This window comes from Dromiciops gliroides, chromosome 2, assembly GCF_019393635.1.
Source record: "Dromiciops gliroides isolate mDroGli1 chromosome 2, mDroGli1.pri, whole genome shotgun sequence".
Taxonomy (NCBI): Eukaryota; Metazoa; Chordata; class Mammalia; order Microbiotheria; family Microbiotheriidae; genus Dromiciops; species Dromiciops gliroides.
Genome location: NC_057862.1, coordinates 427339299 through 427354637, shown reverse-complemented (window position 1 = coordinate 427354637; position 15339 = coordinate 427339299). Strand labels below are relative to the sequence as shown.

The 15339-nt window shown below is 47.2% G+C and overlaps 1 protein-coding gene across 1 annotated transcript; it reads left to right on the top strand.

The window, feature by feature from the left end:
• The first annotated feature begins 1095 nt into the window (after positions 1-1095).
• Positions 1096-14556, top strand: SLC2A6 (solute carrier family 2 member 6). Its single transcript, XM_043984669.1, has 10 exons — positions 1096-1564; positions 3730-3892; positions 4687-4893; positions 6462-6561; positions 8399-8610; positions 9174-9326; positions 10176-10284; positions 10378-10548; positions 11357-11502; positions 12585-14556. The coding sequence occupies exons 1-10, from the start codon at positions 1476-1478 to the stop codon at positions 12738-12740; spliced, it is 1506 nt and encodes a 501-aa protein (XP_043840604.1). The 5' UTR covers positions 1096-1475; the 3' UTR covers positions 12741-14556.
• Positions 14557-15339: the final 783 nt, after the last annotated feature.

Sequence of the window (15339 nt, the reverse complement as noted above, 5' to 3'; positions counted from 1 at the left end):
AAATGTTAAATGCAGTGTGCATGTGTGTAGTATAAATTCAATAAGATTCTACTAAATGCCAGCTGTGCACAAAATAACATGCTGTATGCTAGAGTAATTAAAAGTTTCCATTGTAGAATTATAGGATCATAGACCTGTTCTCAGAAAGGTTACAGTCTAATAGAGGATAAACCACAAATAGGAATAGCTTTAATAAACAACATTACATGACAAGTGAATAAGAGAGGTAGAACAAAACAAAGTCAGAGGATAGAGGACTGTCATTGGCTCAGATCAGGAGAGACTTCATGGAAGAGGTGACATTTGAGTTGGGTTAAGACATGGAAAAGTGGTAATTTTCATCAGGAAAAGTGGTGATTTTTCCAGAAGTCTGGGTAAAATCCTGACATGGATGCAGGAAAGTAGAGGGTATGTTAGAGGAGCAAAGTCGTCTAGCCTGATGTACAGAGATGAGGGAGAATAAGGTGAGAAAAGACTATCCAGGTAGGGTGTCCCCAGATTAAAAAAAACCTTATGCCAGGCAGGGAGTTTGAACTTTACTTGGGAGATACTAGGGAGCCATCGGAGGCAATAGGCAGCATCGAAGAATTTTGAAGCAGGATAGTGCTGTGATTTATACAAAGTATAGCATGTAAGCAGTGAGGTATGATGGGGAAAAAAAAAAAAAAAACAAAACCTTGAACCTGTTTAGTCAAGAACCTGTCTCTAGTACCCTAATACTGGATCTGCCACAAATTCAGTAGGTGACCCTGACTAAATAATTTCCCTCTTGGGACTTGGTCTCACCATCTGTAAAAGTGAGGGTGGGGTAGGATGAAGTAGACTAGATGAAAGTTTCCTTCCAGCTCACACAGAGGCTGAATCTATGTGAAATAAAAATAGGAAGTGTGTGTGTGCGTGTGTGTGTGACACTGTCCCAAATGGGAGGCGGTCTTAGATACATCCCTAGCTGGGAAACTCCCCTAACCCCACCTAGCCAGTTGGCCCCGCCAAGGAACATCAGAACAGGTTCTCTGGCTCCCCATTGGTGCTGGCTGAGCAGCATAGTGTTCCTGGGAAGCCAATCAGAGCTCAGGATCGGCCGGTGTAGCATGAAGAAGAAGAGAGGGGAGGGACTGAGGGATGGAGAAGCTTTGGTCCATCCCAGGAGCCCGGCCACCCTGATCCTAGCTAAGGGACCTAGTATTCTGGGGGAGGGGGTGGGTGTGACCCAGCATATAGTGATTTGTTCCTCCTGTTTCTCTTTCCTCCAAAGGAGCGGCTCTCTACACCCCAAACCCTGCCCACTTCCTCATTTCGGGGCAGTTTAAGGACAGAGTTCTCCCTTCCCCCAGTCTCCCAGGACACACATTTACACCTACTAGGACCTGCCTTCTGAGGGCCTCTGGGTCACGCAAAGGCCCCGCTATCTCAGGGAATCCTCATCATCAAGAATACAGCCAGGGTCTGACGTCTGGCTCCTAGACCCAACCACCATGGAGGAACCCCTTCTAGGAAGTGAGACGCCAGACTATGAGACCTTCCCGGAGAAGCCGGACCAGCAGCAAGAACAGGATTATATCAGGTAAGAGATGGAAGGAAGAGGGGGGAGGAAAGCGAGGGAGTTGAGTTGCTTCTCTTTCATCTCTAGGAGGTTATTATCTTGACTCTGGTCCTCACATTAGGGAAATCTAAATCCCAGCTGTCTTCTCCACTCCCTCCCCACCCTCCCACCCTCTAGGACAAGAGGCAAGAACTGGCCCCTTGTCTGGATGCCCCAGGCCTCTTCTATGATCCGACAGTGTCAGTGCTGCTGGCTGGCTTGTAGGGGGTGGCAGCTCTGGGCCAAACCTAGGAAGGCCTGATGCTTCCTGTCTGTAGGTGGTTCGGGAGCTGTCTAGTGAGACAGGGCAAATAGAAACACCTATCACCTATATACAGAGATGATACCTTTCATCTAAACAACCGTCAAAAGGACATGTATTTGAATTTGCTTTTCTAATGTTGGGGGTGCGATGCGTGGAACTATCCACATGCTCTCACAGGACCGGATGACAAGGTTAGGGCCAGTGAAGAAAAAGTAAAGCTTCCTGTCCCATGGGGGAGAACAGAGCCCATGAACCTGACCTCACTGAAGCACAGACTCAGTGGCTTAGGGATGGGGGAATTAAAGATGTCTAGCCCCAGATATATCATATGGGCCATGTGGGACCAAACTCTGCCTCAGGCACAAGGACATCTGAGCTTTCCCCCAAACTCCTGTGAGTGTTTGGGGGGAGGGAAGTAAAAGGGAGGAACAGAGGATAGAAAGAATGTGGAGAGATATTGGAAACCTGATCCCAAGCCTCTTTTTTTAGCCTTTCCCTTTCTATAGAAACTGTCCATTCTTAGCCATTTTTCCCAATGGATAAGAACTGACCTATCTCCATATGATAAATCTGCAATCTCAGCACGATAAACCTTTGTTAGCCTGAAGTTTGTTAGCAGAATCTCTGAGTTGGCAGGGACCTCGGAGAGCATTCAACATCTCACCCAAAGGAGGAATTCCCTCTTTAGCATCCCTGAGAAGTAGTCACCTAGTCTTTGAACACTCCCAGTGACAGCGATCTTCCTACCTTATAAAGTAGACCATCCCATTATTGGAAAGCTCTAATTGTTAGAAAAAACTGGGGCAGCTAGATAGTGAAGTGGATAGAGCACCAGGCCCGGAGTTAGGAAGACTTGGCCTCAGACACTTACTAGCCGTGTGACCCTGGGCAAGTCACTTAATCCCCCTCATTTGAACATGAGCAGGAGAAGGAAATGGCAAACCACTCTAATATCTTTGCTAAAAAACAAAAACAAAAACCCAAGGTGGAGGGAGGGTGTCACAAAGGGTCAGACAACCAAAAAACAACAATTATTATTTATTTGTACAATTGGGATTTGTTTAGGTTGGCTTATATCAAGACTGAAAATGACTGAATAACAGCAAATTGTTAAAAAAAAAAAAGTACTTCCTTACATTGAACATTGAAATCTGCCTCTCTGTAATCACCCCACAGTCAGGGATGTGCTGATATATAACCAACTCTCAAAAAAAAAAAAAGGTATACACAACACACTTTTAAGTTTAATCTACACCAGTAACATTTTTGTCCATAAATTTCTTAAGTCTAGACAATAAATAAAACAATAAAAGCATTTGCCAGTTTCCAAGGTATGAACACTCACACTCCAAATTTAACAATCAGCTCTCCGTAGGCGGTAAAAGCTGGCTCCAGCTCATTTCGACACGGTCCTAGCTCTGTCCATATAGAAATAACCTGCTTCCTCTTCCATATGAGAGCCCTTCAGATAGCTGCAGACAATGTCTTTTACCCTTCCCACCAAGCCTTCTCTTCTCAAAACTAAATATTCCCAATGCCTTCACCTGGTCTTTACATAAATCATTATTCCAGGAAACAGTATCACTTTGTTCTCTGTTCACCTGTGGTGGTCAGAACCGAAGCTGTGTGACTTTGTCCAAGTCATTAGCTTCTCTGAACCTCCATTTCTCCACCAATAAAATCAAGGGATTGGATGAGAAGTTTTCCAAGATCTCTTCTGGCTCTAACATTCGGTGTCATATGTGAGCTTTAGTTGTCATCTGAGATGTTCAGAATAGAGTGGAATGGATCATTGGCATGGATGGGTATAGCAGGAAATGGTGAGGTGGAGCCTTACAAGTAGCCCTTTCTCTCCTCCTTCCCCTTTCTCTTCCTACCCTAGAACCCTGAAGAATAAGAGGCTATTCCTGGCCACCTTTGCAGCAGTGCTGGGAAATTTCAGCTTTGGCTATGCAATGGTTTACACATCCCCAGTCATCCCAGCTCTTGAGAGATCCCCCAACCCAGCTTTACGAATGAATAAGATGCAGTCTTCCTGGTTTGGGGTAAGAATCCCAGAGCCCTGGTGTGAGGATTTCTCAAGATAATCTCTTGTTGGGGGCAGCTAGGTGGTGCAGTGGATAAAGCATTGGCCCTAGATTCAGGAGGACCTGAGTTCCAATTTGACCTCAGACACTTGACACTTACTAGCTTTGTGATTCTGGGCAAGTCACTTAACTCCAATTGCCCCCCCCCAAAATAATAATTTTTTGTTTGACCCAGCCCCCAGCCCCCAGCCCCGGGGTTGCCTGTAATGCTGAGGAGCTCAGACAGGCCCCACCTTTTAGCTTTCAACACCTCTTTCCCTGGATAAGACCCCAGGACACTGGTCTTTTGATTCCCTAACTTCCATGGGTTTTCCAGGGCCTCTTTGCATCCCACCCCTCCAGCCCCAACATATCTTTTGGGGAAAACTCGGCAAAGAAATGGAAATAGGAAATGAAAGCAATCTGAGTTACTGGAAGGAGTTGCTTGTACCATGCAATGTCATAGTTTTACTTTCCTTCATTCCCACCCCATGGAGGCTGGAGCCCAGGGCAGAGTCATCCTGGGCTAAGCAGAAGGCCCCTGGGACACCCGCAGAGCCCATGGTTTGGGGGACAGGGCCTTCCAAATTAGGACCTGCCTAAAGACTATTTGGGTATGTGTGCCGGGTACACTTCGGGGGGAAGGAGCATCAGATATCCCACCACCTCTGTCTAGTGGCTCCATCTCCAGCCTCTGATGGGGAAGAGAGGGTTCCTACCCACACAAGCCCCATCTGGATATGATCACCCTACCAGGTCCCCTTTCTCTACAGTCCGTATTCACCTTGGGAGCAGCTGCCGGTGGCCTCAGTGCCATGGTGCTCAATGATCTCCTGGGCAGGAAGCTCAGCATCATGTTCTCTGCCGTGCCCTCAGTTATTGGCTATGCCCTCATGGCTGGAGCTCAGGGCCTCTGGATGCTCTTGCTGGGAAGGATTCTGACTGGCTTCGCGGGAGGTCTCACAGCTGCCTGCATCCCAGTAAGGACAATTCCTAGAACTACCCTTGCATCCCAGAAAGGACATCTCTGGGGGATATTGGGGGAAGACGAATCAGCAACTAAATGAATTGGGGTTCTAGCTTCCTCTTTGTTGTGGAAGCTAATTATGGATTTATTTTAACTGAGCGTTTCCACTTCATAGCCATTAGTACAAGTAAATGGTACCTCTGCTTTTCCATTAACTTGTTGCATGCCTTTGGTTAAGCTTTTCCCGCTCTGGGCCTTTGTTTCCCCATTTGAAAAAACGAGTGGGTTGAATTAGAGCACTAAAAGCAGATTCAGAGGATGTAGGTTCAAACCTAGCACTCCCACTTATTCCAGCTATGACCTTAGTCAAGTCACAGAATATGTCACAGCCTTTATGTCTACGAAATGAAAGGGTCAGAATAAGTGATCTCTAATGTGTTTCTGGGCTCTAAATTCTATGACTCTATGAACTTCTCACAAGGATGTTTCATAGGCACAGGGAGTCATCACTGACCCCCAACCTGGGAGATCTGTCTCTGAATGAGAATCTTCTTTCCATCCTGGCTGCCTAGCTGCCATCTACCACCCTTGCCTGGACAGTTTTCAGCTCACAATTGCTTCTGACCTCAAGGGTATTGCTCAATCAAAAAAAGTCCTCATTGAGCAAGGGGAGGAAGCAGAGAAAGGCCCTTCCCTCCTCCCACACACCTCCACTAATTGCTCCCCATGATTGTGATTGTCACGTTTGCCCCCTCTGGGGATGTCTTAGCTTATCTGTCACTCAGCACATCCTGACAGCTGATAAAGGGACCCTGAAAGGGGCGACGCTGAATCAGGAGAATCAGCCCTTCTGTCCAGGCAGTCCAAATGAGCTGCCAAGCAGGTCTCTTTCAGAGTGTTGGCAGGGTGGCCCCTGACAAGTCTGAAACAGGCCACTGTCACCCTTCTAGTAGGAAAAAGGGAGCCTCAGAGGAGGTGGGGGAGCTTTCCATAGTCACATAGAGTGAGGTCATGTCAATTCAATTCAATAAGCATTTGTCTGAAAGGTTAGGGTGGTAGCTCTGGATTCGGAGTCAGAGAGAGCTGAGTTCAAATCCTACATCAGATGTTTACTAGCTAGATGAGCCTGGATGGGTCCCCCAACCTCTCTGGACCTCAGTTTCTCCATCTGTAAGATGAAGGGATTGTATCCAATTACCTTAGTGATCCTTTCCAAGTCTCCCATCCTGTCTGGTAGGAGCCCTAGGATGAAGGGCCCTCCTGACTCTCACAGACTGGGACCCCCACACCAGCATGACTTCCCTGTTTCCCGAGTGGTGCTCCCTATGAGCTGGGCCTCTCTCCGTCTGGGAATGAAGCACTTCTTTCACCTGAGCCCTGGACCAGTTGTGTGCACTTAGAGTGACAGCATTAGAGACTCTTACAGCCAGAAGGGATCTGAGAAACCATAGAGCAGCCCCTTCCTTTTACAGAGGAGGAAAGAGAGGCCCAGATGAAGGAAGTGATTTGCAGGTCTGAGACTAGACCCCTCAAGTGTCCTGACTCATCCTTCTTACCCCTGCTGCATGATTCGTTTTACAGGTTTATGTATCTGAGATCTCCCACCCTGGAATTCGAGGGACTCTGGGGGTCATGCCCCAGATCATGGCTGTCTTTGGGTCACTCTTGCTCTATGCTCTGGGCAAGTATCTTTTCTCTGATGGGGAAAGGGGTGTCAGGGTGGAGACAGGGACTACAAATCAATCAATCAACAAATGAACATCTGTCTGAGCACGTACTATGTTCAAAGCCCCAATTGCTGTCAGGTTATTCCCTGAAGAGGAATCTCTAGCTTAATAGAACAAAGTTTGTGTTCTCAGGAAGCTGGCGGTTTAGTTGGGGAGAGGGGAAGCATGAGAAGAGGGCTAGTGATACAGACTAGACCCAGAATTCCTATCCTAAGGTCATATTGTACCCCTCAGGGGCAGCTAAACAGCTAGAAAGCGGGACTTGGAGTCAGGATGTGGCAGGAGAAGGATGAAATGACTAAGAAAGCAAAAGTTTGCTCTTCTGAGCATTTTAGTTTATTCAACAATGCAGGCCAATTACCCAACAAACCAGGACCAGACCTCAGCTTAGGCACTGGACCCCAAATACAGGAAGAGACAGAGTTTTATACATTAAAAATAACGAATCGAATAAGGCCAATTAATTAAAAGGAAACAATGCTACATTCGGTAATCTGATTTCTGATTGGATAAAAAATTAGGGACTTTCCAAGTTGGGGGGCAGGGAAACAGGTGTAATTGCCTGAATTCAGAAAAGGTGTCCCATTCCCCAAAGTGTCTGTAAACAATCAAAGGAACATGAAGTAATAACTGACTGATCAGTACAAGGCCAGTTTTCTGATAAGACAAGTTGGGTTGATTGAGATGTACGACCGCGAGAAAACCTGTTCATCAATCTTTGGATCTGACTGGGTTTCTAGTCAGTATAACCTAGGTCCTTGGTAGAGGTGGTCCGGCTTCCCAGTCAAGCAGGGCTAGGTTCAAACAATATATTTGGTTCAAACCAAACAATTGATTTTCTCCCAACTTCCACAATTGAATGAACATTTCTCACATGACAAAATTTGGACTAGACCCATAACTGAATAGAAAAGGAACTGGGCAAGCTCCAGACTTGAGGAACAAAATGAAGTCAGTGTGGTTCACTCGATTCCCACAATTAACTATTTGCTGTCCTAATCCCCTTGATTTCCTTAAGGAAGACCTGAGTTCAAATCCTGCCTCAGATACTTACTAGCTGTGTGGGTCTGGGCAAGTCACTTAATCTCCCTTGGCCTCAGTTTCCTCATCTGTAAAATGGGAATAATCATAGCACCTACCTCATAGGATTGTAGGGATTAAAAGGAGGTAGTATAAGGGGCAGCTAGGTGGCGCAGTGGATAGAGCACTGGCTCTGGAGTCAGGAGTACCTGAGTTCAAATCCGGCCTCAGACACATAACACTTACTAGCTGTGTGACCCTGGGCAAGTCACTTGACCCCAATTGCCTCACTTAAAAAAAAAAAACTGTAAAAAAAAAAAAAGGAGGTAGTATATGTAATGTGCTTTACAAACTTTAAGGTGCTATATAAATGTTAGTTATTATTACTATCAAAGGGTATGAGAATATTTGGCCAATAGCTATATTATTCTGCTGACATTTACCAGAAATTATTTACTTTCATATTACATGAGGGAACAGAAACATATACTGAAAGCCAAGGGTATAGGGACCAAAAGAGGGTTGAGAACCCCTGATTTAGACAATGGAAAACTAGGGCCACACAAGGAATACAGGCTGCAAGCATCATAGAAGGAGAGGTCTCTGTGGGCCTTCCTGGAGAAGGGCCTAGCTGAGCCTTGAAGGATGGGGATAAATCTGCCCAGGAGCCACAGCCTGGGATCCTGTAGACCCCTTCCCCCTGCCCCTCTGTCCATCCTGGGGCCTCCTCTGACATTCTTCTCCCCTCTTCTCCCTCCCCCCACTCCCCAGGCTTGAAGATACCCTGGCGCTGGCTGGCAGTAGCTGGAGAAGTGCCCATATTCATCATGATGGTTCTTCTGTGCTTTATGCCCAACTCCCCCCGCTTCCTCCTCTCCCGGGGCAAGGAGGAGGAAGCTCTGGAAGCCCTGGCCTGGCTCCGAGGGAGGGACACAGACTTCCAGAGGGAATTCCAACAGATCAAGAACAGTGTCCAGAAACAGGTAAGGGAGGCAGGCACTGCCAGATGAAACTGGGTGCGGATGAAAGAGACTTGGTCTGGAGTTCTGACCCTGGATTCCAGGTACTTTTTATTTCAGTGTATGTATATTTCAATATAATTAGTCCTATGTGTTTCATTCATTTAAAAACATCATTCTGAGGAGGAGGGGTCCATAGCTTTCACCAGGCTGATGGTGTCCGGGCCACAACAAAGGTTCAGAAGCCCTAGGCTAGAAGAAGCAGGGCTTCCTGCCTTAGTGGAAGCCATCAGGTAACCCAGACTGAGCCCCTCTTCACAGGCCTTCATTCAGTGGGCTGGGCCAAATTGGCATCTCAAGTATTATTTCAGGGACCACGTTTTCATCCTCCTTAGGGCAGGAAGACCAGAGCTGTAATTCACAATTCTTTTAGGTAGGGGAGGAGGGGGAGAGAAGAAAAGGACAGAGAGATGAGGCACAGAGACTCTGGGACACTCCAAGTGTGCTGCTGTGGGGAGGCTGCTATTGGGGGAGGAAACCCAAAAAAACTGGGTCCACATGCCTTAACTCCTGCCCCATGTCTCCAGAGCAGTCGACTGTCCTGGTCCGAGTTACGGGACCCTTTCATCTACAAACCCATTGTCATTGCTGTTCTGATGCGATTCCTGCAGCAGCTAACAGGGGTCACGCCTGTCCTGGTCTACCTACAATCTATCTTCCACAGCACGGCTGTCCTGCTGGTGAGAGCAGTACTTGCCCCTGCCCCTGCCCCAGGCCACCTGCCCAGGGACCCTATCAGTATCTGCCTTACCCATAAGGAGAGCCAGACATGACCCATGACTAGAGGATTGGGGGTGGGGGATGCTTGAAGCAGATGCCACATGCCTCAGTGTACCCTGCCTACTACTTGCACCAGTGCCTGAAATCCCACCATTAAAGTGATTCCTTTGGACTAAGCCACTGTTTCCAGAGGGCCCCTGTGAGGATATACAGCTATTTCTTGGGAGGCGGGCATATTCATACCCCCAAAACAGGCAGCATGGCCTGAACTGTCTGATTATGTAGCAGAGAGTTCTGGGGAAATGGGACATGGAATGGGTGAGTTTTGATGGGGGTAGGGTTCAGAAAAAAGTCAAGCACAACTTCTCTTCATAATTTTTCTGGGTTTCCTCAAATGCCCAGGCTCCATTCCTGGGCCACTTCTTGAAATTGGAGATGGTGGAGGGGTGGCTAGGTGGCACAGTGGATAGAGCACCAGCCCTGGAGTCAGGAGTACCTGAGTTCAAATCCGGCCTCAGACACTTAGCACTTACTAGCTGTGTGACCCTGGGCAAGTCATTTAACCCCAATTGCCTCACTAAAAAAAAAAGAAAAGAAAAAAAAAAGAAATTGGAGATGGTACTAAACCCTGAAATAGAGTGAGTTCTCCTCCCAAACCCCTTCATTCCCTTGCCTCATCATGAAAGGCAGATTGATAGTATCCCCTAAAATGTGGGAAGTCCCAGCTCCGGTCCTGACCTTGAAGGCTGCCGGGACAGCAGGGAGGCCAGGCTTGTGAGCACTGATATCCCCCACCTCATGTGTCTCAGCCCCCAGAAGAGGATGCAGCCATCGTGGGGGCCATGAGACTTGTCTCTGTGCTCATCGCAGCTGTCACCATGGACAGAGCAGGTCGGAAGATTCTTCTCTTTGTCTCAGGTATGGCCACAGCTCTGCTCCCTTCCCACTGCTCACCCTCCCTTCCCCTCCTCATCCCTGACTTCGAGACCTCCTTCTCCTCTTGATTCATAGCATCCATCATGTTTGCGGCAAACTTGGCCCTGGGGCTCTATATCCACTTGAATCCACAGCATCCAGCCCCCAACACCACCATGGATCTGACCCATGTGGCCCTTGAGGGTTCAGGGTCAGGGAGCTACCTTATGCTGGTGCCTCTCTTTGCTACCATGCTCTTCATCATGGGTATGTGTTGCCTGAACTTCCATCCCTCAGGGTATGGGCAGGAATTAGGGGTTGAAAGGGTGGGGGGAAGTTAATCCCTGGGGGCCTGGGTCAGTTCTGTACCTAAAGCCCTGCCTAGAACCCAAAAAAGTAATTGGTATGAATGACATATTTTGTGGGTACCTGTGTATTTGTGGTTGGTGTGTGTGGTAAGCTTATGAATGGGAAGACAGTGGACTGGGTCTATGTGAATCTGAGAGTATGTGTGTTGGGGGCCTGGTCTGTGGTGCATGTACAACCGTATTGGGGAAGGGGGAAAATCGGGCAAGGGTGTCCTCTGGGCTGGCATTGTCAAAAGCCTAGAGCCTTGGGGAAGTAAGAAACCCTGAGGGTAGTTGGTGGTAGGCATATAGTAGACAGATGCCACAACACTGATAGCCTTAGGAAGCCTGTGTCATTAGAGGGCTCCAAAGATAGAGCAGTGGATACAGCACTAGGCTGGGAATCATACCCAAGTTAAAATCTGGCCTCAGACGCTTCCTAGCTGTGTGAAGTCACTTAACTATTTACCTTAGTTTCCTCATCTGTAAAAAGAGCTGGAGAGGGAAATAGCAAGCCATTCCAGTATCTTTGCTAAGAAAATGGGGTCACAAAGAGTCAGACACAATAGAAACGACTGAACAAAAAGGCAGAGCAGAACTTCCCTGAGTTGTGGTTGGAAGGGGTAAGCAGTAGTGGGGTCACTCCCTTAGGGAATGGGACTTTCTCTTTTCACAGAACCATTCTCACTCTCTACTATCCACGTTGGGTCTTGCTCTCTTTCCATCAGGCTATGCCATAGGCTGGGGTCCTATCACGTGGCTTCTCATGTCTGAAATCCTCCCACTAAAGGCCCGAGGTGTGGCCTCAGGACTCTGTGTGCTGGTCAGCTGGCTCACAGCCTTCATGCTCACTAAGTCTTTCCTGCTGGTGGAGGTGAGTCCCATTCCATATTCCCTCTAGCCCCAAATCACAAGGCCTGGATAGAGGGAATAGAGACAGCAAGGGACTAAGAAGAGGGTAATTCTTTCAAACTGAACCCATCTAGTTGTAGGTGTCGGTGGCTCCAGCCACCTTCTGCTCCCTGTTCCTGGGCAGGACAGGGAATAGTTGGTCATTTTTTCATTCATTCCTTCATTAGTTCATGTGTTCAAATAGCATTTGGTAAGAGATTGATATATGTAATGTGCTGTGCTGGGTGTTAGGAACACAGTCTGTTCTTGTGGAATATATAATGTCACAGGAGGAAGAAAAGATTTCAGTGAATCTAAGGCAAAAAGTGATGTGGCAAAAGTGCAAGTGTAAGGAGGGCAGCAATCTGGGTGTGGCTGCAGGAATGCAGGACAAAGATCACTCTCTAGGCTCTCTGCCAGCTGCGAGGGCATGACAGGAAATGAAAGGAATTTTTTCACCCCAACCCAAACATTAACTGTCTAGCTTGGCCCTCCTCACACCTGTCATTGGTCGGGAAGGAAGGAGTCATTTGTGGGTGATGTGTGAAAGAGCAGCTTTCCTGGAGGAAGCAGCACTTAAGCCAGCCCTTAAAGACATGAGATTTCAAAGGTTGAGATGAGGTTACATTCTACACAGGGCAAGTATTATGAGCCAAGTCAGAAGGGTGAGAAGGCCTGGCATATAGTAGGTATATAAAAGGTTTACTAAATTTATGGAGTAAAAATATGTGGCATATTTTGTGAACCACTTCACTGGTGCAGAGGGTCTAAGCAGAGAGTAGTGTGCAATTAGGTTAGAAGGGTAGGTTAGGCCCGGAAGGGTCAGGCTGAGGAGCTTAGGTCTCGTCCTGTGGGTGAGGGGAGCCAGGAAAGGTTTCTGCGTGGGGCAAGGAAGGAATGAAAACATCCCTAAAGTTACTAGTTAAGCGTCAAAACTGCCAAGTGGTTTCAAGACTCAATTGCTTCCTGTGGCAGTAGAGAGAAGGGTCTGGTTCTCCATGCGACACGTTGATACTAACTGGGCTGAACTCATGCATCCCTTTTTCCGTTCCCTCTATTCTACAGAATGCTTTTGGCCTTCAAGTGCCATTTTACTTCTTTGCCGCTGTGTGCCTGGTGAATCTGGTCTTCACAGGCTGTTGTGTGCCAGAAACCAGGCGCCGGTCCTTGGAACAAATTGAATCGTTCTTCAGGACAGGGAGAAGGTCCTTCCTGAGATAGGAAGGTGCCTCGGGCTCCCGGGCTAAGAGGAGAGATCAGGCTTTGGGGGACTGGGAGGTCCTCAGAGGAAGAGATCAGGAGGTGATGGCAACACCAGATGGGATCGAGAACAACCAATACTTACTACATTCTGACCAAGAAGTGGCTCCCAGGTCTGAGCCATGATTCCTGGTATCTGCCTCCCACTACACACAGAGCAGATTTGAAGATGTGCCTCCATCTCTACCTGGAAACCTCTAGAGTCTACATTGCCCACAGACTGCTAGATTCTGTGGGCCAAGCAATCCTAGCCCAGGGAGAAGGCCAGAGATAAGGGACTAGCACTTATTAATCAACTGGGATCAAAGAATCGAGATCCCAGAGAGCACTGGACAAGGAGTGATAAGAGCCAGGTCCTGATCCTGGCTCTGCCACCAACCTCTCTCTCCCCATTACCTTACCTGTTCAATGGGCACCATAATTCCTACCCTGCCTGCTTTGTGGCAGTGATAGTGAGGATCAAACACAATAATGAATTTGACTGCATTTTGGAAACCATGAAGCCCTGTCATAACATGAGAAATCCTTGTTACTGACCGGTATGTATCTCTAGAGGAATATGGATTCTGGGGAATGGTGAAGCAAGGGCCTCCTCACCAATGAATGGTCAGTGGATATTGCCTGGGACATTTCTCAAAAACCCTAGGCAGAAACTGCTCAGTACTCTCCTCCAAACAGGCCCTATCAGCTGACAATGGAGCAGTAGAACTCAAACCCAAGTTAGATGGAAAGCTGGGACCTTAAAGGAGAAGAACAGGGAGTATGGGAGCTGGGTAGTCCACAGCTGCTTTAGAAGAAAGAATGAAAACACCCTCCTGCTTCTCATATTTCACACAAAATTCCCCAATAAGTCTATGTCTATAGCCATTTGTAAATGAATATGAAATACTTTATGTATTATTTTGGGGGGTGGGGGGTTGTCGCGGTGTCGAGTTGTCCCAAACCATCCACATTCACTTGCCCAGCTGCCTCATGATTAATAAACTTTCAAGATAATTGGCTGGAATCAGGGTTCAATCTGTAGTGACAGAATAGAGCAAGCCACCTTTAACTATTACCACCACCATCACTTACTAAGTAAAAGTCCAGGATGATCTTTTCCCCACCTCTGGAAAATAGAGTTGGACTAGATAATCCCCAAGATCACTTCCGGTCCTGACATGCTATGATTCAGGAAGAGCAAAGAACTTGATCTCTTATAAAGAATTCCATAACTAGCTGAGTTGCCCATTTTCCATGAAATGAAAACCCAAACAGAACTTTTCAGAGGGCACAGGTCAAATCACTGGAGAAATCTGGGTTCCCCACAGAAAGCCTCATGCCAGCTCAGGCCCAGTTCACAGCACCTGTCAGACTTGGAAGGACAATGATGGGCTATCTTCTTCCATCTGGCTCTGGCCTAGCCAACTTTGCCCTCATGACATGAGTGGTCTAGTTTGGAAACCTTTCCTCACTTAGCCTTAATTTCACTGTCAGAGATGGTTCTTCACCCCTGCCCCAGGACAGCTAGGCTTTGGCAAAATTGTGAAGCTTCCTCAGTAGTCTAGAAAAAGATTTGAGGGGGGGGTGGGGTGAAAAAGGAATGGTGGAAGCTGAGGATTCAACCACTGGTTCCAAATATCTGAAGAGGTTTTCAATTTGTTAGAGAGGAAGAGCTAGACTGAATTACCAGGAGATAGGTTTAGAGCTCAACATAAGAATGAACTTTTTTTTTAGTGAGGCAATTGGGGTTAAGTGACTTGCCCAGGGTCACACAGCTAGTAAGTGTTAAGTGTCTGAGGCCAGATTTGAACTCAGGTACTCCTGAATCCAGGGCCGGTGACTATCCACTGCGCCATCTAGCTGCCCCAAGAATGAACTTTTGCATAGTCTTCCCACATAGAACAAGTGACCTCAAATTTTACTGAGATCCCTGTCAGTAGAAGTATTCAAAGCCAGATTAGTCACCTGTCAAATTTGGTACAGCTGTGATTTCTGATAATGACTTAAGTTCCCATGCAACTCTACAATTCTGTAACCTCTGCACCCCTAATAATTCCTGAGATTCTAAAGTTCTGTGGGTGCCCAAGGTCCTTGGATTGCCCTGAAGCACCTCCTACCGACAGGAAAGAATTGATAGCTTTAGGTTGACAGCTCTCCCCCCAAAAATGAACATTTTAAGAGATTGAACACGGAGGCAATGGTTAACCAAACGAAATGAAGCTCTCTAATCATAAAATTTCAGTCCATGTGGTGCCCGAGTGGTGGATATGTTTGGGAAGCTCAAAGTTTTCTCACTACCTCTCAGATCACCTTGCTGCACACAGCAAAGGGACCGTCTATCTGAAAGTTCTCCCTCCCAGATCTAGCTATTGACCTATTGGGGAAGAAGAACTCTGTGCTTTGGTATCTGCTTCATACAAAATCCATTGGAGACTTTATAGGGATTTTTACTCAGCCTTTTTTATGCCTTATCCTTGCAGTCATCTCCAATGGTAACAATCTTGATGATCCTTATGATATGACGAATGTAGTTAGCCCTGCCCCAAACTTCCATTTGGTAGGCAACCCATAACACTTG

Excerpts from the sequence above, each read along its gene's own strand:
- SLC2A6 (XM_043984669.1), top strand. The coding sequence starts at position 1,476 with ATGGAGGAACCCCTTCTAGGAAGTGAGACGCCAGACTATGAGACCTTC. Across the intron at positions 3,893-4,686 it reads TGCAGTCTTCCTGGTTTGGG|TCCGTATTCACCTTGGGAGC; the intron begins GTAAGAATCCCA and ends CTTTCTCTACAG. Across the intron at positions 10,549-11,356 it reads TACCATGCTCTTCATCATGG|GCTATGCCATAGGCTGGGGT; the intron begins GTATGTGTTGCC and ends TCTTTCCATCAG.